The sequence below is a fragment of the Lontra canadensis genome, unplaced genomic scaffold (genome assembly GCF_010015895.1).
Source record: "Lontra canadensis isolate GAN:19392208 unplaced genomic scaffold, GSC_riverotter_1.0 scaffold35, whole genome shotgun sequence".
Lineage (NCBI taxonomy): Eukaryota > Metazoa > Chordata > Mammalia > Carnivora > Mustelidae > Lontra > Lontra canadensis.
Window position 1 is genome coordinate 3,766,999 of NW_022631029.1, and position 20,952 is coordinate 3,787,950.

General features: G+C 52.2%; 2 protein-coding genes across 13 annotated transcripts in view; one reads left to right on the forward strand and one right to left on the reverse strand.

The window, feature by feature from the left end:
* Nucleotides 1-4,080, reverse strand: part of SUGP2 (SURP and G-patch domain containing 2) — a 30,980-nt gene extending 26,900 nt beyond the window's left edge. For 3 of the 8 annotated variants that reach the window (XM_032867739.1, XM_032867745.1, XM_032867740.1), the window contains exons 1-2: nucleotides 3,719-3,840; nucleotides 2,198-2,329 (exon numbers count right to left, since the gene is read on the reverse strand). In XM_032867739.1, coding sequence (XP_032723630.1) covers nucleotides 2,198-2,329; nucleotides 3,719-3,764 — 178 coding nt within the window. In that variant the 5' untranslated portion in view covers nucleotides 3,765-3,840. Of the gene's footprint in view, nucleotides 1-1,734; nucleotides 1,800-2,197; nucleotides 2,330-3,463; nucleotides 3,635-3,666; nucleotides 3,841-4,006 lie in introns of those variants that run through there. The other 5 variants (XM_032867744.1, XM_032867743.1, XM_032867742.1 and 2 more) reach the window with 5 other exon arrangements.
* On the forward strand, nucleotides 4,075-19,243 carry ARMC6 (armadillo repeat containing 6). 5 transcript variants are annotated; one of them, XM_032867753.1, is made up of 10 exons: nucleotides 4,075-4,180; nucleotides 8,233-8,406; nucleotides 9,520-9,602; nucleotides 13,340-13,913; nucleotides 15,515-15,660; nucleotides 16,756-16,887; nucleotides 17,218-17,355; nucleotides 17,457-17,464; nucleotides 17,563-17,606; nucleotides 18,481-18,621. In XM_032867753.1, exons 2-10 carry the CDS (start codon nucleotides 8,280-8,282, stop codon nucleotides 18,504-18,506), a joined length of 1,278 nt encoding a protein of 425 aa, XP_032723644.1. In that variant the 5' UTR covers nucleotides 4,075-4,180; nucleotides 8,233-8,279; the 3' UTR covers nucleotides 18,507-18,621. The 5 variants fall into 5 exon arrangements, with proteins under 5 accessions (XP_032723644.1, XP_032723642.1, XP_032723641.1 ...); XM_032867751.1 differs by lacking the exons at nucleotides 17,457-17,464; nucleotides 17,563-17,606 and adding an exon at nucleotides 19,139-19,243 and having other exon boundaries at nucleotides 18,481-18,723; XM_032867750.1 differs by lacking the exons at nucleotides 17,457-17,464; nucleotides 17,563-17,606 and having other exon boundaries at nucleotides 18,481-19,243.
* The last annotated feature ends 1,709 nt before the right edge of the window (nucleotides 19,244-20,952 follow it).

Here is a 20,952-nt window from a genome sequence, read left to right on the forward strand (position 1 = left end):
GGAGTCTGCTTATCCCTTTCCTTCCCCCTCTGTCCCCCCCATGCACGTGTGCATGTTCTCTAGCTTGCGCACGTGCTCTCTCACTAAAATAAGTAAGTAAGTAAATAAATAAATATATATATATAAAATAAATAAATCAAAGGGTCCCCAGATGATTCTAACAAGCAGCAAAGTTAAGGACCCGCTATGCTAGAAGATGTGAACAGAATGGGGGTAACAAATCAAGTCAGGCTCAATGGGACTCCACAGTTTATTCCAAACAAGATGGAAAGCCATAAAGGGGTCTGGAGCAAAGGGGAAACCTCCCTGGCCAGTGCATGGGACTGACCACTCAGGTAGAAGAGTGAATATGGATGTTCCAGCAAAAAGTCCACCGGGATAACACAGGTATTGATGGCTACTGACAGCACGGTTAGGGAAACAGCATTAGGAGCGGGGGGGGGGGGGGGGGGATGGGGTCTGCACAACGGGGTTTTCAGACGCCTTGTAAAGCAATACAGACTAGAACAGACACAGTGAAACGCCGGTGGATGGACCATGCAGCTAGCTCTGTGACAAAGTGGTGGTTCCGGAACCATCTAGCATCCTGCTGGTTTCCTGGTACAGCTCCCACCCCCCATTTTTCTTGAGGAGACTAAGATACATGTCAGTTAACGTCTGAGTCTCTAGATAAAAATAAACCAAGATTTAAATCTCTAGATATATACATGTGTATACATACACATACAAATATATACATATAAATGTGTCTGTATGCATATGTCCATACGTTAAGTATTTAGGATTACATAAACGTATCATAGAAGAACTGAAGTATTCACAAAACTCCACAGATATGGTTACCTCTGAGGGGTAAGGAAGCAGCTAGAAACTTTTACATTATACTCCTAACTACTGCCTTTTTTCTTTTTAAAATTTTATTTATTAGACAGAGCACGCTCACGTGCACACAAGCAGGGGGAGCGGCAGAGGGAGAAGCAGGCTCCCCACTGAGCAGAGCCAATATGGGATCCCATGACTCTGGGATCATGACCTGAGCCAAAGGCAGATGCTTAACTGAGCCACTCAGGCGCCCCATACTTCTAACTACTTCTTAATTCTTCCAATCCCTTATAATGGGAATGTTCTTGTGTAGAAATACTTAAGCATTTTTAAAAGTACAGTAGCTGAAGATAGCTTCTAGGCTTTGGTTTCTCCCCATCCAAAGTACACAAGTTATCCCTGCCCCTGCACTCAGACTCACTCGATCAACACTGAGGCAGCTTCCTCAGTGGACACTGGTTCAGAGGCTGGTGCAGGGGGCAGCACAGGCCCAAAGGAAGCCTGGAGGAGGCTGGCCCACCTCAAAAAAGGGAGTGCTCAGTGGGCCCAGGAGAGCAATCAAATCAACCTCAAAACCTGCCGAAGCTTCCTAGGGGAAGGAAGTCACGTACGTGCAAGCCAGGTCTTAGTGCCCGAGAGACTTAACCAGGCTGGCCAGGGCCGGGGAGGGATTCAAAGCACAAACAGGCAGCACAGTGTCACTGAAACATGAGCCCCAAAGGCAGGAGACGAGGGCTGGGAGCGTTAGGTGCCATGGTGAGGGACCCCCGTCATCTTGCAAACGGTGTGTGCACCATTTTTTATTCTGTGGGTGTGACATTTCAGAACTTTCCAAGGACAATGTATTCAGGCAAGGCCTACACTTGGCAACCTCCCATGCGCTCATCTTGTACACACCACTATTACCATTACCTGGTTGCTTCTGCACTTGTCTTGAGGATGTAACCCCGAAATGGGGAACCCCGAAGAATCCAAGCAGGACCTTGGCCCAGCAAGGCTGGCATTAATAGATCTGTCGGGGAGGGCCGATTTGAGGGGAATGGAGCCAAAAGCCGAGAGACGGTTCAGAAGATTACTACAATAATCCAGACGAGAACTAATAAGAGCTCAAATGTGGGCAGCGGTGGTGGGGACGACGGAGACAGACTGATTCAAGAACGCTTCTTCAGGTGGGGGAGGACAGAAGCAGAGAAGCTTCAGATCATAATGCCCACTTCTGCATAATGATTTGACAGGTAGACCAAGAGATAACTTTATCTCCCCTATTCAAGGAGTTGAATAGTTTGCCCAAGGCACTGATATCCTCCTGCCCTGACCCTAAAAGAACGCCCAATAACTACCCTCCCCCCCAAAGAAACCAAGCACTTTAATTCACCTTGAGCTTTAAACTGAAGAGCTTCACCTACGGCCTCACCACTGGGGTCCATGTGATATCGGTTAGCTTTTTCTTGCAAAACAGCATCAAAAGTCTCCTGTGCAATTCGCCTAGCTGCCATGTTTCTCTGACCTGTAGCGAGAGGGGAAAAAAAGACACTAAGAATGACAACTAACGCTCACACACAGCCTGCTTAATTTCACCTAATCCTCAAAGTAATGAGATAGTAATTTATAATTCAAATGGTGCTTCAGAGGGAGGCTGAATTATTTGAAGGGGGCTTCCGCCCTCACGGAGCTCACAGGTGTGTTGGTTAGAAGGCACAAAACAAGCACTGTGATCTTAGACAATCTCCCTCGCTTCTCCGAACCCATTTCCTCAGAATCCCTACCTGTTGGGGCTAAGTGGAGAACTGCAGTAAAGCAACACACACAACTGAATGTAAGCGGGGGGCGGAGCATAACCCTTGCAAATGGTGGTTAGGAGAGATGTGATCTTTCCCATTTCTATTCTCTTGTATCACAGACATGCAAAGAGGCTCTGAGAACTGCCCGGCCCTCTGAGAACTGCCTCTCAACAAGTGAGTGAAGGAATCCCTGGCTAGTGACAGAGCTTGCTCTGTACCAGGTCCTCTCGGAGGAAAGGGACTCTCACAATGTCCTTTAGTTTTTCCAACAACCTAGTGAAAAGCGGGTCCTGTTATGAATGACAGAATTCAGAAAAAGAGAAAGACTCGGGCTAAGTGACCCACCCAAGGTCAGAGAGCCCAGACCGGAACCTGGAAAACAGGGCACTGGTATTGGGGACAAAGCCCTGAAGACTGACTGGAAAAAGACTTGAGAAGCAACGCTCAGGAAACCGGTGGCTGCGTCCTTAACCAAAATACCCCTTCCGTCTTGAAACCTCCAACCTCAAGACCCAAACCTGCCCTTCCTTCGAGCCATTTCTTATAACCATCATCCCCTTTTCTCATCCCTAAACCCTTTTCCTGGGGCGCCCCTTGTTCTCTGCTGTCGAAGGATAGGGTCTCCCAGTCAGGCGGCTCCGGATCAAATCAAGTGACCCAACCTTTTTGCGCCTCCGTTTCCCCATCCATGGAATGGGCAGCTAATGGTGGGGACTGTTGTGGGGATTGAACCGGGTGAAAAATGGTCAAGAGCCCGATACAGCGGTCGGCTGCAGTAATCCCCCTACGAACGGAATTGCTCTGGGCTCGGGTGGAATGAATGAACGAATGAACCCTTTCGGGCGTGGCCCGCCTCCTACCGGCCTCCGAGAACGAAGACAAGGGGGCGTCGGGCCCGGGAGGCCGAAGACCGCCCCCCAGGCCGAGCAGGCGGGGACGCGGCCGGCGCGCAGCCCGAGGGCCGAGCTCGCGGCGTCATCGCGGGGCCCCGGGGCCCCGGAGCGGAACCCGGGCCTCCCACCCGGGGGCCCGCCCACCGACGACGCCCGGGCCCAGGCTTCACCCCGAACCCACCGCGCGCGGAGCCGCCCCCGCCGCCGCCTCAGGCTCCTCACCCGCCGCCGCCGCCACCGCCGCCGCCGCCGCGCGAGGCGGGGACATGCAAATGAGCCAACGGTCTCCGCAGCGCCGCGCCGCGCAGGCGCAAGCTGCCGCCGAGCCCTGATGCGCAGGCGCAGGCGGCCGCCGCCAAGTTCTCTTGCGCAGGCGCGTTGCTCGCTTCTCAGGGCAGACGCTCCCGAGGCGAAAGATTAATTTGGTGAAAGCCGCGGCGACGGAAAGCGGCCGGGAAAACGCGCCAAAGACGCCGCCGCTGCACACCTGTTGGCTCTTTCGGCTTTTACCTGCGCTCGCGGTCACTCTTGATCTCTCCGGGAGCGGTCCGTGGAGCTGAGGAAGGCCGAGGCGAGTTGGCGCCAGCGCGCCTGCGCCCGTACGGTGGCCGGAAGGGACCAGAGGTGGTTCTGCCGGTGACAGTAGGGAGCCCCACCCTTTCCCCACGTGGCTGTGAAAACCGGGTGAGAAGCGGGGGCTGCGGAGTTCCCTCGAGCGGGGAGGGGAGTGGGCACCGCGGAGTCGGGCTGGTGACTGTGGCGCCGCCCTCGGGGACTTGATTTTGGGGAATGACTCTTACAGAAGCCGCCAGGGAACAAAATCCCTGTTTTCTGGCCTCCGCTTTCTTTTCATTCATTTATTCATTCATTTCTTTTCATTATTCATTCATTCATAACCTATGCACTGAATGACTGCTGCGTGTCTGACTCCATCCTGGGCGGGGGGGGGGGCAAGGTGGTGAACAAAGTTAATTGAGCCCCAGTTGTCGTGGAGGTTAAATTTTAATGGGGGCGGAGGCTAGACAGTAAAAGGAAATAAGATAAATGGACATGTCGCTCCAGGTAGATACAGTACCCAAAAAGGATGATGTGCTAGGAGGGTGGGGCTGCTTTAATCACAGTGGTTATTAAGAGCGTCCCTTGGTTGGCTGGGATGCGCAGGTGAGAAGATCTAGGTAAGAGACCTAGGTAAGGTCCATGTAGAGAAAGTGCTGGTAAGTAGATTGGATTTTGTTGAGAGGGTTGGGACGCCAGTGCAGGATTTTGAGCAGTGAGGTCTCTGTGATTTCAAGTTTCTCCCTGCCTGCTGAGTGGAGAATAGAGGTACAGAGTGTGGCAGGGAAGAACCTGGTGAGACTACCCTTAGGACTGTACCTGAACCAGGGTGGTTTTGTCGGGTGGAGGAAGATGATAGAGTCCCTGCTATGTCAGGGCACCGTTTGCTCAGTGGTGGAACCCTGGCTTAGAAAGGGAAACCGGCTGTCATTTGAGGTCTTGCAAACTCCCTTTCTTTTCTCCAAGACACCTTGCTCCTATCATGGGGACTGGTAATGCTGTTTTTCCCCTTTCCTAACCTGGACTGTTCCCAGGTGGCTCCCAGACGACCATTCCTAGGCACCGTCTTTCTCATGAACTCCAGATACGTACTTTCATTCTGCCACCTAGCCTCGTGCCTAACCTAGAGGACCCCTGTAGGACTTGCCGTAGAGGGGGTTCCCAGAGCCAGACATTGATCTCCCAAGCTCAGGACTGGGTAGAGGAAGGTTCATGGAGTAGGGGAGCCAAGGCCAGAAAGCACATACAGGTTCTAAGTGGTCAGGGAAGGCACCCAGGAAGAGGAATCCTGGAAGAGCTAGCAGACACTCTGCAGAGAACCCAGGTGGAGGGAAGGTGTTAATGAAGCAGGGCGGTATGATGGCCAGGCCTCTTACTGCTTGTTTGATCTCTGGCAGGTTCTTCCCCTCTCTGAGCTTCAGATTTCTCATCCATAAAGTAGGCATAATTGACATTCGCCTTTTGGACTGTGTCACTGTGATAGTGTGGCCACTCACTGTTGGCCCACTCAGGTCTGAAGCTTGTCTGGGGTGGTGGAAGCATCATTTGGTGGCAGAGTCAGGAACAGAATCCCTCCAATAGCCCCAGCTAGGAAGTTCCTGCCCCTCGAAACTGGTCAGGAACACCCCACACACATACCAGCCTGGGTGCCTCACTGAGAAGCTCTTTATTAAGACAAAATCCTTATTTTTTTTCCTTCACCTTTGACCATGGAAATTCTTAGCAACCCCTAAAGGGATCCTTGTTCTTCTGGGGCAGAAAGAAGTAGGGGGGCTATCTGCAAGGGAGCAAGGTGAGGTGTTTGATGCCCTTCTGCCTCTCCCCACAATTAAACTGGTTGAATTACTTCTAGACAGCAAAGGAAAGGAACAACAGCTAATGTTTATCGAGCTCCTACTCTGTGCCAAATCCTATTTAAGCACTTTATAGGGATTGTATGCTTGAAATGTCACTACAGTCCTATGAGGTAGATTCTCTTTGTTTATCCCCATGTCACACAAGAGAGAGTTGACCAACAGTGAGGTTAGGTGAAGGGCCTGGGATTCAAGTCGCCACTGCTGGCCCCAGAGCCTGTCCTCCTCCTCCCCCAAAACATCTGCACAAATGCAAATGGAGTCTTCACTTCCTGTGCCACCTCCAGAAAGAGAAGGACAGGCTTGAGTGGCCTGTTTCCCATACAGCCCAAATCTGCCCTTGGACTTTTGCCATATTCCCTTCCTGCTGTCCTAGTACTCCCTGTGCCTTTGTTCCCCTTACATTTTCTGTGATGCACGATTCTTTAACAGACCTGGGATGGGAAAAATAATTGTTTTGAAAGACAGCCTTAGGACAATTGAGAAAGTTGGTCATGGAGTGTATATTAGAAAATAGTAACGTATCACTGTTAAGTCTCCCGTGTTAAATTTTCGTTGCACATTGAATGTGTGAGAGTGCCCTTTTCTTGGGAGATTCATGCTGACGTCTTTCAGAGGGAAGGATCTGATTCCTGGAGTGTATTCTCACATGGCACATGTGTGTGCAGGAACACACTCTCTCAGAGATTAACTTGGCAAAATGTTAACAACTGGTAAAGTTAGAGGGAAATAAGTGTTCTTTGTACTATTCTTGAAACTCTGTTACAAATTTAAAAAGTGAGGTATTGTAACAGAAACTTAATATTACTCCAGTAAACAAAGTAGATATAGTAAACGAAGCAAAATGAAAGGAGTGGTTAACCCCTGTTAGGCTCTAGGCCTGAGGCCCGTTTCCCGCTTTGTTGAAAAGAGAGAGTGGTAGGAGCGCCTGGGGGGCTCAGTCGGTTAAGCAGCCCACTCTTGATCTCAGCTCAGGTCTTGATCTCAGGGTTGTGGGTTCAAGCCCCATGTTGGGCTCCACTCTGGGCGTGGAGCCTACTTAAAACAAAAAATAAATAAATACAATTTACAAAAAATAAAAAATACATATTCAGTGCCTCCGTCACCCTAGCTGTATTTCAAGTGCTAGAACCCACGTGGATGGCACAGATAGAGAATATCCTATCTTCACAGAAAGTTCTATTGGATCCATTGTCAGATTGGGTTTGAGTTTTTGGCAAAAGGACTTCACAGGTGCATTTCATTCCTGTCTGGAGGCAGGTAGTGTTGGGTTTCTCTTCTGGCGATGTGAAATCACACAGTGGATGAGGGTACAGTCCTCTCATTGTCACGTTCCCCATCAGTTTCACTCCTCGCGGTTTTACGGACTATAGGGACTGTCATCTAAATCTGGCCTGTTGTGGATAATTTGTTGGAATTCATCTACAAAACAGAACTTTTCCTCTTCCTGTCTTTATAATCCGGTAATTAGGAAGTAGGATGAATGCTGTATTCTTTATTTGCCAGTTTTCAACAAAATGAGATGCCTGGGTGGCTCAGTCGGTTAAGCGTCTGCCTTCAGCTCAGGTCATGATCCCGGGGTCCTGGGATTGAGTCCTGAATCCGGCTCCTTGCTCAGAGGGGAGCCTGCTTCTCCCTCTGCCTGCCATTCCCCCACTTGTTCTTTCTCTCGCTGACAAATAAATAAATAAAATCTTCAACAACAATAACAACAACAACAACAACCATGAAACAAAGTACATTTGAAGAAAATAATCCAGCTTCTAGTCCTGGCCTCATCCCTCTTTTTCCTACCTCCCCTTATGGTAATTATTTCTATTAGTTTTTGATTTAGCATTCCACTTTATTATAATTAATTTTTATTTTGAAACTATTGTAAGTAATTTTATTACATAGTTACATATGAAATACCTAAACTATATAATAAAATGCCATATAGTTCTCGTGTTACATATTACGACAAATATGGCATATCGTCAATAACACATTATGTAAAATGTGGCATTATAACCGTGTTATTTCATTATGATCACGTAACAACTTATAACCTGTAATATTATTAAACTATTATTTTATTCTTTGTTAACTAAAAGGACATGTATTAACATTTTCTCTTTCTTAGATAAAATGTCAACTATCTGCCCTCTTCTACCTTTCTAGAGGCTGTGCAGGTGCTGGGGTATCAGCCTTCCCTGTGACCCAGCTTGTAAGACTTTTTCCTGGGAGGTCCTGGGCTTTGGCCCTTGGTCACTCTTCCCTAAGTGATAGCCAGGCTCACGGTTATCATCTCACCCTCCATGAAGCTTTCTTCCTGTCTTGATTTCTCAGTTTGAGAGTGTCTGTCAGGCGGGCACCTGCCGCCCCATGAGCAGGAGATGAAGATGTCCACCAAGCACATCACCCAGGAGACCTTCGATGCAGCCGTTCGTGAAAACATTGAAGAGTTCGAGATGGGGCCAGAGGAGGCAGTAAAAGAGGCTGTGGAACAATTCGAATCACAAGGTAAGGCACTGTGGCCAGGCCTGGCGCTGATCTGGCTTTTTGGCCGAAAGTCAGTTCCAGTCCCCAGCTCTTAAGGTGTGAGAATGATTTCCCGCCATGGCTCTGTCTTGCCTCGTGTGGCAGCCCTGGGCCCCGCCCTGAGCAGGCTGGCGGCTTCCTCCCACTTTGTTCTTATCCTCCCTCTACTTGCCTTGACCCCATCCAGACATCTGCACGGCTGAATCCTTCCAGATGGGTCTCTTTTTTAATTGCCACTTCCTTGAAGAGGCTTTTCCTGACTGCCTCCCAAGAAACAGGGCCACCTGCCTCCCTGCCTCACCAACACTCCAGCCTGAGTTCATGGAGGGTTGGTCACCAGCTCTGGCATTTTCAAAATAGGCTATGGGGGACAGTGGTTAGGAGGCGACTATTTATAGTGGTGTTGCCAGGGTTAGGAGATCCTGCTGGCCATAGCAGGGACCTCCCCGGCCCCACAACAGGCCATGGCTGAGGTTGGCGAGTCATCTGGCAGAGGCAGAGGCAGGGAGCTGGGAATAAATACCCCACCTTCCCACTCCTTTTGATCTGAAGTCCTATTTCCCATTGGCCAAATCCAGTCAGACTCAAGAGGGCAAGGGCTCAGGGGGTCCAGCCTCAGATGTCAGAGGCTGGTGTCCCCGGCACAGAGTGGGATGTAGATACTGGCCAGGGACTGGAGGAGTACCCACATGTGTCTTGTGCAGTGCAGGCTTCTCCTGGGGGTGTCAGGGAGGGTGGGTGTGCAGCCAGGGTGAAGAACAATGGGAGCCCCCAGGGAAAAGGCTGTGGGGTCCCCTCCCCTCTTAGCCCACCAAGTAGAACACGTCCCTCACTGCAGTGATGACCTGCAGCCTCACGACTGCTCCGCTCCCATTGGCTGGACAGGGCCCAGGGGCAAAGACCACCCTCCCCATATCCTATATCCCTTGTATGAATGTGGCCCTGGTAGGGAGGGTGTTAGGGTGGGGAGCTGAGCAGACCCCCAAAGGCCTCCAGAGTGGGGTGGTTCCAGAAGAAGGGACATGAGTATGTTCTGGAAGGCCTATGGGGATGATGGCTGTCACTTGTTTCCTAAACCACCCCGCCCCCCCGCAGGGGTTGATCTGAGCAACATTATAAAGATGGCACCCAAAGTCTCTGCAGATGGACTCCAGGAACCTACACACGACATCCTGCAGGTAGGAGGGCGTGGCCCAGTGATTTCGTAAGCCCTGTGTGGGCATGGCTGACCTTACACATGTGGTTCCACACACATCACCATTGAACAGTCTGTTAGGGGCACCTTTCCAGTGGTTCCTAAATGACAGATGCCAGTTCTGAAGGGCAGGCACCCAACGTGTACATGGGAGCCTGAGCTTGCAGCCAGGGTTCCCTGAGTCCGCATTTGAGTGTCCTTTTTGGGATGGACAATACTCAGGTTGTCCTCAGTGTTGGCAGCCTTGGGGGAGAGGGCACCATGCAGGAACCTTTCAGGAGGACCCTCCCAACCACTAAGTCTGCTCAAAGATGAATAGGAATTAGAGAAAGCGTGGCATCACAGTCAGGCCACCACCTGTGGAGCACTGACTGTTCAGCAGGACACTATATAGCCTGCCCCTTTAGCACGAAAACTGGCCTGTGAGGTGGGTGTTGTCATCCCTCCTGACTTACTGATGGGCAAACAGAGGCCCAGAGCCTACCCTCACTCTCCAGCACACAGACAAAGAAGGTAAAGGTCACAGAGATTATATGCCATCCTTAAGGTCACCTCTTAAACAATGATAAGCTGTTGGTAAAAAGGCAAAAGGCTATAGTTTATTGAGAACTGACTGTGGAGTCAGTTCTGTGCAAGATGCTTTCTTTGTGCTGTCTCAGTTGTTCTCTCAAGACCCTTGCAAGGTGGGGATTACTATCCCCATTTTAAGGATGGGTAATCCGAAGACAAAAACAGTGATTTACCTGACAGCAAGTGAATATAGTGACAAAAGAGGAAGTTGGAGAACACAGCCCTGGGTATGAACCCAGCTCTGCCTAAGGCAAGGTATTTACTTCTCTCTGCTCTCAGGGTCGTCACCATCTCCAGCCTCACAGAGATTTTGAGAAAATTACCTCATTGTTTTGACTTACTTGCTAGTAAGAAATGTGTTTGTTGTCTTGGCAGTTTTTTTATTGGGTTGTTCATCTCGTTCTCATTGATTTGTAGGTGCCCTTTACATATGAAGGGTCTCAGTAACAATAGTCTCTAAGAATCACTGAGCACTTCTTAAGTGCTCAGCATTGTGCTAAATCCTTAAAACATATTATCTCAATCTGTTGTTAGCCTATTTTGCTGATTAGGAATCTGAGGCTTCCAAAAGATAAATGACTCACATGTGGTCGAGCCAGTGAAGGGTAGAGCTAGGACCCAGACCCAGGTCCCTCTCCCAGGGAAATCAAGCTGGGAACAGCTCTGTTGTTTTCTACCAGCAGTACAGAAAACTCCTTTTGTTTACAACCTTCACTTTTTTATTCTTCTTAATTTGACTTTTAATTTTATTTTTCATTACTGAAGAAGAATGTGAATATGTTCTTGGCATAAAAGATTCAAGCAGTACTCAAGCATTTATAGCAAAATCTGAAAGGCCCTGTCCCTTTCTCTCCCACCAAACCCCTTCTCTCCCTTCCTGTGTGGGAGGCACCACACGCTTTGGGTTTCATATCCTTCCGCCCTTATTCTCACCTTGCAATTGAACCAGCCCCTTCTCTTGCCACGGCAGCATTGACCTCTGCTGCTGCTGCGACTCCGACGTGTGAAAAATGCTTATCTGTGGGGGAAAAATTCAACTCTGCTGATATCTTTTGAAATGAGTCTACCAGAGTCAGGAAGTTTGTTGCACACAAACTTGCAGAAACAAAACCAAAAAGTCTTGGAACACTAAGGAGAAAACAAGCCGGACTGGTTTTATATGCGAGGAGTGTCAGAATCCAAGCCATCAGCCATAAAGAGAATGAACTCCCGGGTTAGTGGACAAAGGCCCCATCATCAGGCCGAGGTGTCACAGGTGGGGCACAGCTGACTCTGCTACCTTCATTTCAGTGACTATCCTCTCCTCAGCCACCCACAGGGTCTGGGGTTTCAGGCAGCACCTAGGGGCGATGAAGACCACTGTCTCAGCCAGCCAGCGCAGAGACTCACCTTCCTGATGCCATCCGGGGCAAGAGGAGATTCCGACAAACTGGATAGAGACTAGTGTGCCGCTTGTGCCCTTTATCTTTTCCTCTCTCACCTGACTAAATCCAGAGTGTTGTAACTCCAGCACTGTGTGTCTTAATGACACTTGGGCCACCGCTTTTCAGGTTTCTTGCCAAGTTCCTGCTCAAATGCTCCGTCCTCTGCTTTGGGTTTGTGGTAAAATATAACACAGATTCACCATCTTAACCATTTCTAAGTGTACAGTTCAGTGACACGAAGTACTTTCACACTGTTGTGGAACCATCGCCCACCAGCCATTTCCAGGACTTTCTCATCTTCCCAAACTGAAACTCTGTCCCCATGAAACACTAACTTCCTGTTCCCCTCCCCTAACCCTGTCACTCAGCATTCTCCTTCCCGTCCCTCTGAATGGGACTCCTCTCGGGACTCTTCTAAGTGCAATCACAGAGTTTGTCCTTTTGTGGCTGGCTTCTTTCGCTCAGCGTAATGTCATCAGGGTTAATCCATGTTGGAGCCTGGGTCAGAATTTTGTTCCTTGCTATGGCTGAATAATATTCCATCGCATGGATGGACCACAGTCTGTTTATCCATTCATCCATGGATGGAAAGTTGGGTTGCTTCTAGCTTTCGTCTCCCAGAATTAATGCTGCTGTGAACACGGATATACAGACATTTCTTTAAGACTCCTTTCAGTTCTTCGGGGTATATCCTTGGAAGTGGGATTGCTGGATCACGTGGTAATTGTATATTTACTTTCTCGAGTATTTCCCTAACCACTAGCGATGTGGACCATCTTTTTGTCGCCATAGTGGCCACCAGTATATGTTCTTTGGTGAATGTCCATTCAAGGCACATTCTCTGCTTTAGGCCTATTAATTTTCTGTGTCATTGCAACATATCCTCAGTTAAGTCCAGCTCAGGGACGGTGAGCCAACGGGCATCCTTGCCATTCAGAGCAGTGGTGGCCAAATCCCAGCCCTCTGCGTTGGGTTGATGGCGTCTGTAGAGCTGCCCTCCCTAGGGCCAGGGACCAGTGATTTCGTAAGTCCCAGGAGGCTCGGGTTCATCTTGGGCTCATTGCTGAGGCAGATCTGGAGGTCATGGAATTGAATGGCCACTAGACTTGGATGCTCTTTTCAAATCGTTTCCTCTCATTATTACTGTTTTTCCCCCAAGGGCTTTGAGTTGAATTTGGGTAAATCAACAGTGTGTATGGTGTGGTTTCATTTGGCAGATAAACGTTTGTGGAATGGATGGGAGAGACAAACAGGAGACATCTGGTAGGGGCCGGTCTGGCAAAGGTAACTTTCACCTTCCTTGGAGAGGTGGCCACTGGAGGGTATGTCGATTAGCTGTAGCTGCATAGTAAACAACCCAGAACAACGGCCATTTTCTTGTTCCTTATGGTTTGACTGAGCTCAGCCAGATGGTTCCACGGGTCTTGCTTAGAGAGCCTCTTACAATGGCAGCTAGGGTTGGAGTGTTGACTGTGCCTGCGCTCATGTGTGTGGCTCCATGGAGGGACCCTGAGATAGCTGGGTCTCTCTGTCTCTGTGTGACCTCTGGAGCTCGAAGCTCCTAGAAGCCCATGTGTGGAAGCTACCACAGCTGGACTGCATTTCCACCACAGGCCTAGGTCCCGGGAAGGGGGATCTGACGGCCGGGGTGGGGGGTGCGGGGGCATTGTTGCTATAGAACCTCTTTGGGCTGAGCTGACACTGAAGTCTCTCCCATGTCCTCTAGGCCCTGGATGACCTGCAGGAGTCCGTGGCCCGCTCTCACCCCCAGGAAGTATCCACACACCTCACCCGCTTTTTGGAGCAGTGCAAGCAGCACAAGGCGAGCCGCTTCCTGGCAGCCCAGAAGGGGGCCTACCCCATCCTTCTTGCCGCCTGGAAGCTTGCTGTAGCAAGCGACCAGGGCCTCCTGCTCCAGGCCCTCAACGCCCTGTCAGCCCTGACCGATGGCCAGCCTGATCTCCTAGATACCCAGGGCCTGCAGCTGCTGGTGGTCACACTGGCCCAGAATGCCGACGCGGCTGATCTGACATGTTCTGGCATCCGCTGTGTGTGCCATGCCAGCCTGAAGCACGAGCAGAATCGGCAGAGCCTGGTGAAGGCCGGTGTGCTGCCTCTGCTGACGGGTGCCATTACCCGGCATGGTCACTGTGCCGACGTGGTCAGGGAGGCCTGCTGGGCCCTCCGAGTCATGACCTTCGATGATGACATCCGTGTGCCCTTTGGCCATGCCCACGACCATGCCAAGATGATTGTGCAGGAGAATGGAGGCTTGAAGGTACTCATTGAGGCCGCCAAAGGTAGGAGCAGGTGTGAGATTAGAGTTGGGTTTTAGGATGGCTTCAGGCATGGCTGGCTCCAGGCTCCACTTGCCTCTTCTGGCTTACTACCACCCACATGCCAGCCCTAGTGGAATAGTTCCTTACTCCTGGTTGCTCTAGGTGAGTTCCCAGCCAGGTCTCATTGGCCAAGACCAAATCTTGTGCCCATCTCTGGAGCCACTTGAGGAAGGGGCTTGGCTCTGTTCAGCCACACAGACTGAGAGTACATGGAAAGGAGAGCTCCCCAAAGGGACAAATAAGGGTGTTTCCCAGAAATGGGGGAGTGTATCTGGTCCCCAGTGAAGGTTTACCGTTTGGTTCATACTTAGCTTCAAATTGTTATGCACATACATGTTCCCAACTGGGATGATCAAGACAAGCCAGCCATGGGAGACCACAGCACTGATGTTCAGACCCGAAATTCCCTGCCCCCATCCATTGTACCCACTAGAAAAGGCCTGACTGTGGTCTGGTGCACAGAAGGTGACAGAAGAATGAGTTCTTCCCAGCCTGCCTGTAGCTCTGGCCCTATAGCTAGTCTTGTTTGTGTGCCTCTGGCCTTCTTCTGGAAGGGCGAGCCTACTACCTCAGTCTCATACCTCTGGAGAAGGTGAAAACAGTCCGGCCATCTGTGAAGTCGAACTCCTTTTCTGAGGGGGAGTTTACATCTCTCTCGTTTGTTGACAGGAGCTCCTATTAGTCTGGGTTCTGCCAGAGAAGCAGAGCCATTGGGGTGTGTGTGTGTGTGTTTCAAGGAATTGGCTGGTGAGTCTGAAATCCACGGGGTAGCTTGGGCAGGAGCCAACACCACCATCCTCCATTGAGCTTCTTCCTCTTCAGGAAGACCTCAGTTTCCCTCTTAAGGCCTTGAGCTGACTGGATGAGGCCCAGTCAGATCATCAGGGTTCATCTTGAAGTCAGCTGATCACAGATGTCACCACATCTAGAGAATTCCTCCACCCAGATTAGTGCTCCCAGCATTGCTGGGGCTGCACCCCGACCAGGGAGACATACCAGCTGACTTTCATGGAGCTCTGTATAAATTAGGGCTGTCCACCCCCCACCCTTCCACTCCCCACCATCCCACCCCCATCTGAGCCTCAGCACAGGCCTCTCCTCCCTAGGGCCTCTGAGCTTTGTCTTCAGCATCTGTGTTCAATTTTACCTAGGTCCGCTCTATCCATATGTCGCTCTACAGTTTCTGGGTTTCCCGTTGCACTTAGAAAGGTCATTCCCACCCCAAGAACATAAAAATAGTCTTGGATGTTTTATTATAGCACTATTATGGTTTTCTTTTTTTAGTTGGGATCATCAGTTGGTCTGGAATTTATCTGGGACGCAGTGTGGGGGAGGGCGTGTTCGGCTGTCTTCTCCTGCGGCCAGCAGAGGGCACTCCAGGCCTGGCAGCCCTGGTGTTCAGTGGGGCTCTCCTGGTGTGTGTGGCCCGCCTGCTGGGCAGAAGGGCCCCACTTCCCAGGTGGAACAGGATTTGTACCAGGACTGCTGGCTCCTGGTTCCAAGCTGGGACTGGTTCTCTCCATGTCCTCGCTCCAGTGGTTCCTCTCCCTCCCTCTCCACAGCATTCTCTGACAACCCCAGTGTCCTGAGTGAGCTCTGCAGCACCCTATCCCGCCTGGCCGTCCGCAATGAATTCTGCCAGGAGGTCGTCGACCTTGGGGGCCTCGGTGTCCTGGTGGCCCTACTGGCCAACTGCAGCGACCACCAGGTGGGTGTCCAGGCCGTCTTAGGGTGTGAAGCGCCCTTCACTTGGATTTCGATTTATCATTTCTCTTGATGCCGCAGGAAGGTTCCAGACCTCCCAGTGAACTCTGCCCCTTGAGCCCCAGTCACCCAGCCCAGCCTGAATCAGAACACACTGGCCCTGTCTGCTGACCCTGGAAGCAAAGTTCAGTTTTCACTTCTCATTGACCCCTGGGCAGGAAGTTAAGTTTTGGGGGAAAAAAATCCATCCACCCTCTCTCACTGACCTTTAATACCTTCGTATTTTCTACCAACAGTGGGAGGAATGCCAGTGGGTATTGGCAGGGGTTGGCCCAGCTCCCAGCTCAGGAGTGTGATGCTTGGGTGAGGCAAATCCTTAGTGCCTTGGTTTCCCCATCCATAAAATGGGGTGGGGCCTCCTATTCACTATTCTTTCATTTAGCAGCTACTTAACCCCCTTTCTACATGCCTGACCTAGGGCGGGAGTACCTCCCTGTCCTGTGGCAGCAACGGTCCTGCTGGCCCCAGCCCCAGCTGGTGATATCAGCCAGTCTCCTTCTGGACACATGGCAGAAAGCTGAATTTGAACCAGCTTAAGCACATGAGGGAATGCATTTTGTTTGTACTTCTGGACAGCCAGGCAGTGGGTGGAGGCTTGGTTTCCCTCCCACTGCTTTCTCTTTTATGGCTCTGCCCCTCAGCAGGGCAGTTGGCAGTCCCAGCAGCATCTTGTCAGCTGTCCTCAGCTCAGGACCTGGGGACTCAGCTATGGCCAGGGGACCCTATGCTTTGATTCCTGGCCTGAGCCACATGCCCGCCTCTGTGCGTGAGGGGTGGGTGTCCAGGTTGTCCAGACACCTGGGCTAGGCACAGGTGGGCTAATTCACAGGCTCCACCTCTCTGAGCCTCCCCTGCCCTTACTGGCTCCATGTGTGCCCCAGGGTGGCCCCACCTGTTTTTTGGACTGTGGAACAACAGACCCTCCTCAAGACTACCCCCCCTGTACCCCCACAAACCAGCAACCAAGCAGTTAGTGTCTGGCCCAGCACCGGAGGACGAGCTGGCCAGAGCTGACCCCCACCTCCCCCCACTCCCATAGGACGTCGTAAAGCAAGTGTTGAGTGCCCTGCGGGCCATCGCAGGCAATGATGATGTGAAGGACGCCATTGTCCGAGCTGGCGGGACAGAGTCCATTGTGACCGCCATGACCCAGCACTTGGCCAGTCCCCAGGTACCTACCCCGGGCAGGGGGCGCACCCAGTGGGGCACAGTGGCTAGAGTCCCACCTCAGTGTTTGGGTTCACCTGGTGCTCTGCCCCATTTCCTCAAGCAGGGCTAGGGTGGGGCCTGTGAGAGGCCTCGGTTGAGACCATCCCCCCTAAGTGCGTGGTTGAGGTTTTTATCATCCCTGTTATTACTGATCAGTTATATACGAGGGCTGGCTGCGGACTCTCTAGGGGAAACTGCAGGGCACTCACCTGGGGAATTAACAGTGGTGGCCACGGAGGGCCCTTGGGGTAATGGGCATCTGATTGTCTCCGCTGTCCCCCGACCCCCACAGGTATGCGAGCAGAGCTGTGCAGCCCTGTGCGTCCTGGCCCTGCGGAAGCCAGAGAACAGCCGGGTCATCATGGAGGGCGGCGGCGCCCTGGTAGCACTGCGGGCCATGAAGGCGCACCCTGCGGAGGCTGGAGTGCAGGTGGGCCTGGGGGCAGGAGGGCGGGGCAGACCCAGGCCCTCCCTGTCCCTGTCCTCATCCCCAGCCTAGCCCACTTCTCTCCAATTCTTCTTCCTTCCCAGCTCCGAAGGTATCTACTTCCCATCCTTGAGAATGCACCCAGTTCTGTCCTCGGCTGTCTTCCTGCTCCTTTGCTCTTCCAGCATTGATCTTTTCCTCTCCTAACAGTTCCTTCAGAGGGATAGGAAGAGGAGGAGATGGGAGGAGAGCAGGTGGGGATCTTCTGGGACTTCGGGAAGGTTCCTTGCGGTCCGTGGGCTGCTCCTTCATGTTCAGCACGTGGGACCCACAGTCTCTACCTTACTGGGGAGTCAGTGAAGCTAAGCAGTAGACGGGGCTGCATGCGCCCCTGCCTGAAACCCACACACTTCCTTGTAGTTTCCAGGGCTCTCCCTGCCTCCCTGACTCCCACCTCGAGCGCCCTCCCAGCCCAGGGGCCTCCTTGTTGGTCTTTAGACATACCAGACTCTGTCCCACTATGGGTCTTTGCCTCTCTCTTCGGGATGGTGTCTCGTCGGGAACACTGCCCTTGGCTCACCAATCACCTTGCCCACCCCTCACCACCCTGGCTGGGCAGCCTCTCACACCCCACTTACTTATCTTCTAGTTTCCTAATGGTGGGGTGCTTTGTGGCATCCACACACAGCAGATAAGCAGGGCACAGGTGTTGATGAACGCGTGACGATGTAATTGACAGGTGGGCCCTGTGCACAACCCCCTCTTCCCACTGTCTCTCTGCTCTCCTTTCCTGGGGTCCCTGCCCAGGCTCTTGCCAGCCACGGGGAAATCTTGCCCTGAGGCTGAGGGTCCCATACCTGAGGGATCAGCCGCACCTGCCAAGCACTTGACTGCCCCGAGCATCCGTTTCCTCACCTGGGAGATCGGGGAATTAGCCCTGCTTCCCACGGCAGCTGAGAGGATAAAGCGGAGAAATGACTCTAGCCTGATAAGTCACACAGTGTAGGCACCTACTGTACCTTGACCGTGGTCACCTTTGTCCTGTCATGTTATGATGAGGGGGCACTGAGGTCAGAGTGGACCCCACCCACCGGCACACCGCCACTCACCTTCAGTTCTTCCTCCCAGAAACAGGCCTGCATGCTGATCCGTAACCTGGTGGCCCGCAGCCAGGCCTTCTCACGGCCCATCCTGGACCTGGGGGCCGAAGCACTCATCTTGCAGGCCCGTGCTGCCCACCGTGACTGCGAGGACGTGGCCAAGGCTGCCCTTCGGGACCTTGGCTGCCGTGTTGAGCTGCGAGAGCTGTGGACTGGCCAGAAGGGCAAGCTGGCACTGTGACCTCAGGCTCAGTGTGGGCCATGGCTCTGGGTGAGTTATGTGACTCAGGAACAGGGAAGAGGTCCATGTCCTGTCACTCTACTCCCCGGCTTCCTCACCCATTCAGTGATAGGTGTTTTCTGATGGTCACCAGGTACGGGCTGGGGTGGGAAGGGAACCATGGTGAAGCGTCTACACAGCAGAGAGCAGCCCCTGGGTCCTGGCCTCCTTTCGCCTTGTTCTCCAGGCCAGCTGACCACATTGCTGTTACCCGTCCTGCCCTCCCAACCCCACCCCGTGCCCTTTCCTACCAGAAGGAGGGCCCTTAGTATTGCTTGGGGGCAAAGTGCTAACTGAAATGTGGGATCCACGCTGGCCAGTCTCACAGGAGGGTGGGGACCCTGCTTCGGTTCCTACAAGTCTGTTCTCTCCCTCGCTCGTCTCTTACTTATAATATGGTTTGTAGGTGTCTTGCTCTGCTGGACAGAGAGCAGGGACCAAGCTCTTCTGCCTCCAGGGGTCCCAGGCCAGCCAGTACTGCCCAGTAATAAAAGACTCTGTTAGTTAACAACGGAGGGATCTCTTCCATAGCGCGACGGAGTATGGGTGCTGCCTCCATGGCTTCAGAGAATGGGAGAGGGGCAGATGTCTGGGGAGGCCATGGAGTCGCTGAGGAAAGCAAAGGCGTTTTGAGAACCACCTGGGATATATGGTCTGCTGGGGTCATGGTTCATACCTGGGGTCTCAGCCCCACGGCCACTGTTTCTGATTATGTCTCACTGAGCTCTGTGGCCTTGAGCTAGTGACGTATTCTGTCTAAGCCTTGATCTGATCTGTGAAATGGGGAGGGGGGAGCAATAGAGCCCCCTTCCGTGGGGTGTGCAGGAAGAGCTGGGCATGTGGGAGGCTCCCGACCGTCTTAGCTTCACCACCTCAGTCACCCTCGAAAGACTGTCCTGTACTCGTCTGCCCAGCTGCTTGAGGTCATTGCTCGCTGGGCGGCTTGGGAAGTCTGCCTCCTTCTTTGAGCCTCAGTTTCCCCATCTGTAGTATGGACATCAGTGTTACTGCCTCAAATACCCACTGTACCTCCAAAGTGTTCTGGGGGTCCCCAAGCAGCTGTGCTTAGCAAACCCCAGCGCTCCTCTGCCTTTACACTTGGGGGTCGTGCCGTGGACACCCTGCAGCTTGTGCATCCCATGTGGCCCAATCGGGTGGTTAGCTTCAAGAGCTCTGCTGGGCTCCAGGCACGGTACCTGACCTCTCTTGAAACACCCAGTCCACTCCTTGTCATATATCTCCCCTAGCTCAAGGAGGACCTAAATTTGGTCCTTAATATCAGCTCAAGTCCCTTCCTAGAAGGCTTCTGGTTTCCATGGCTGGGCAAGTAGCTGGGGGGTGTGTGTGTGGCATCACCCAGGTCCTAGCTCCCGTTGGTGGTAAACTGTTCCCCACTCCTGGCTGGGAGGGCCCTGCCAGCTCTGGGGGGTTGACATGAACCTCTAACCCGGTCATCTCACCCTGATTTCCCCCACTGGGAACACACCCAGCATGTAGAAGTTTCTTGCACCTGCTCCAGGCTGCCCTGCTTTGACTTCTGCCACCCATGTGACCTTGGGGCATTCTGCAGTCCCTGTGAACCTCATGTGTCATCATCTGTCTCATGGGAGGTAGGTGATGCCAGCCCATTTCTGGGGAAGCCTGAGGTGCGTTTCTGTAATTCCTGCCCAGGCTCTGCTCTCAGTCTGCCCAAGGCTCCCCATTGCCCTCTCCGCAAAACCAACTGTCTTCTAGGCCCCGCCCACCTCCCAACCTCATCTTCCCTACATTCTCTTTTATATTTTTTTATTTATTTTTTAAAAGATTTTATTTATTTGATAGAGAGAGAGATCACAAGTAGGCAGAGAGGCAGGCAGAGAGAGAGGGGGAAGCAGGCTCCCCACTGAGCAGAGAGCCCGACATGGGGCTCCATCCCAGGACCCTGAGATCATGACCTGAGCCGAAGGCAGAGTCTCAACCCACTGAGTCACCCAGGTGCCCCCCACCATGTTCTCTTTTAGTTGTCTTTCTAGCCACATCAGCGTCCCCATTTTCGGGCCTTTGCACATGCTGTCCTTACGTGGAACACCTTTTCCCCAGCCCTCCCCATGGCTGCCTCTTCCCTGGCACCAAGTTCTAGCTCACATATTGCCTCCAGGAGAGATACCCTGCTGTTGTCCTTCACTGGTGTCCTGGTCCCATCACCTCTTCTGTTGTGTCTCTGATCTCTGAGCCTACTTG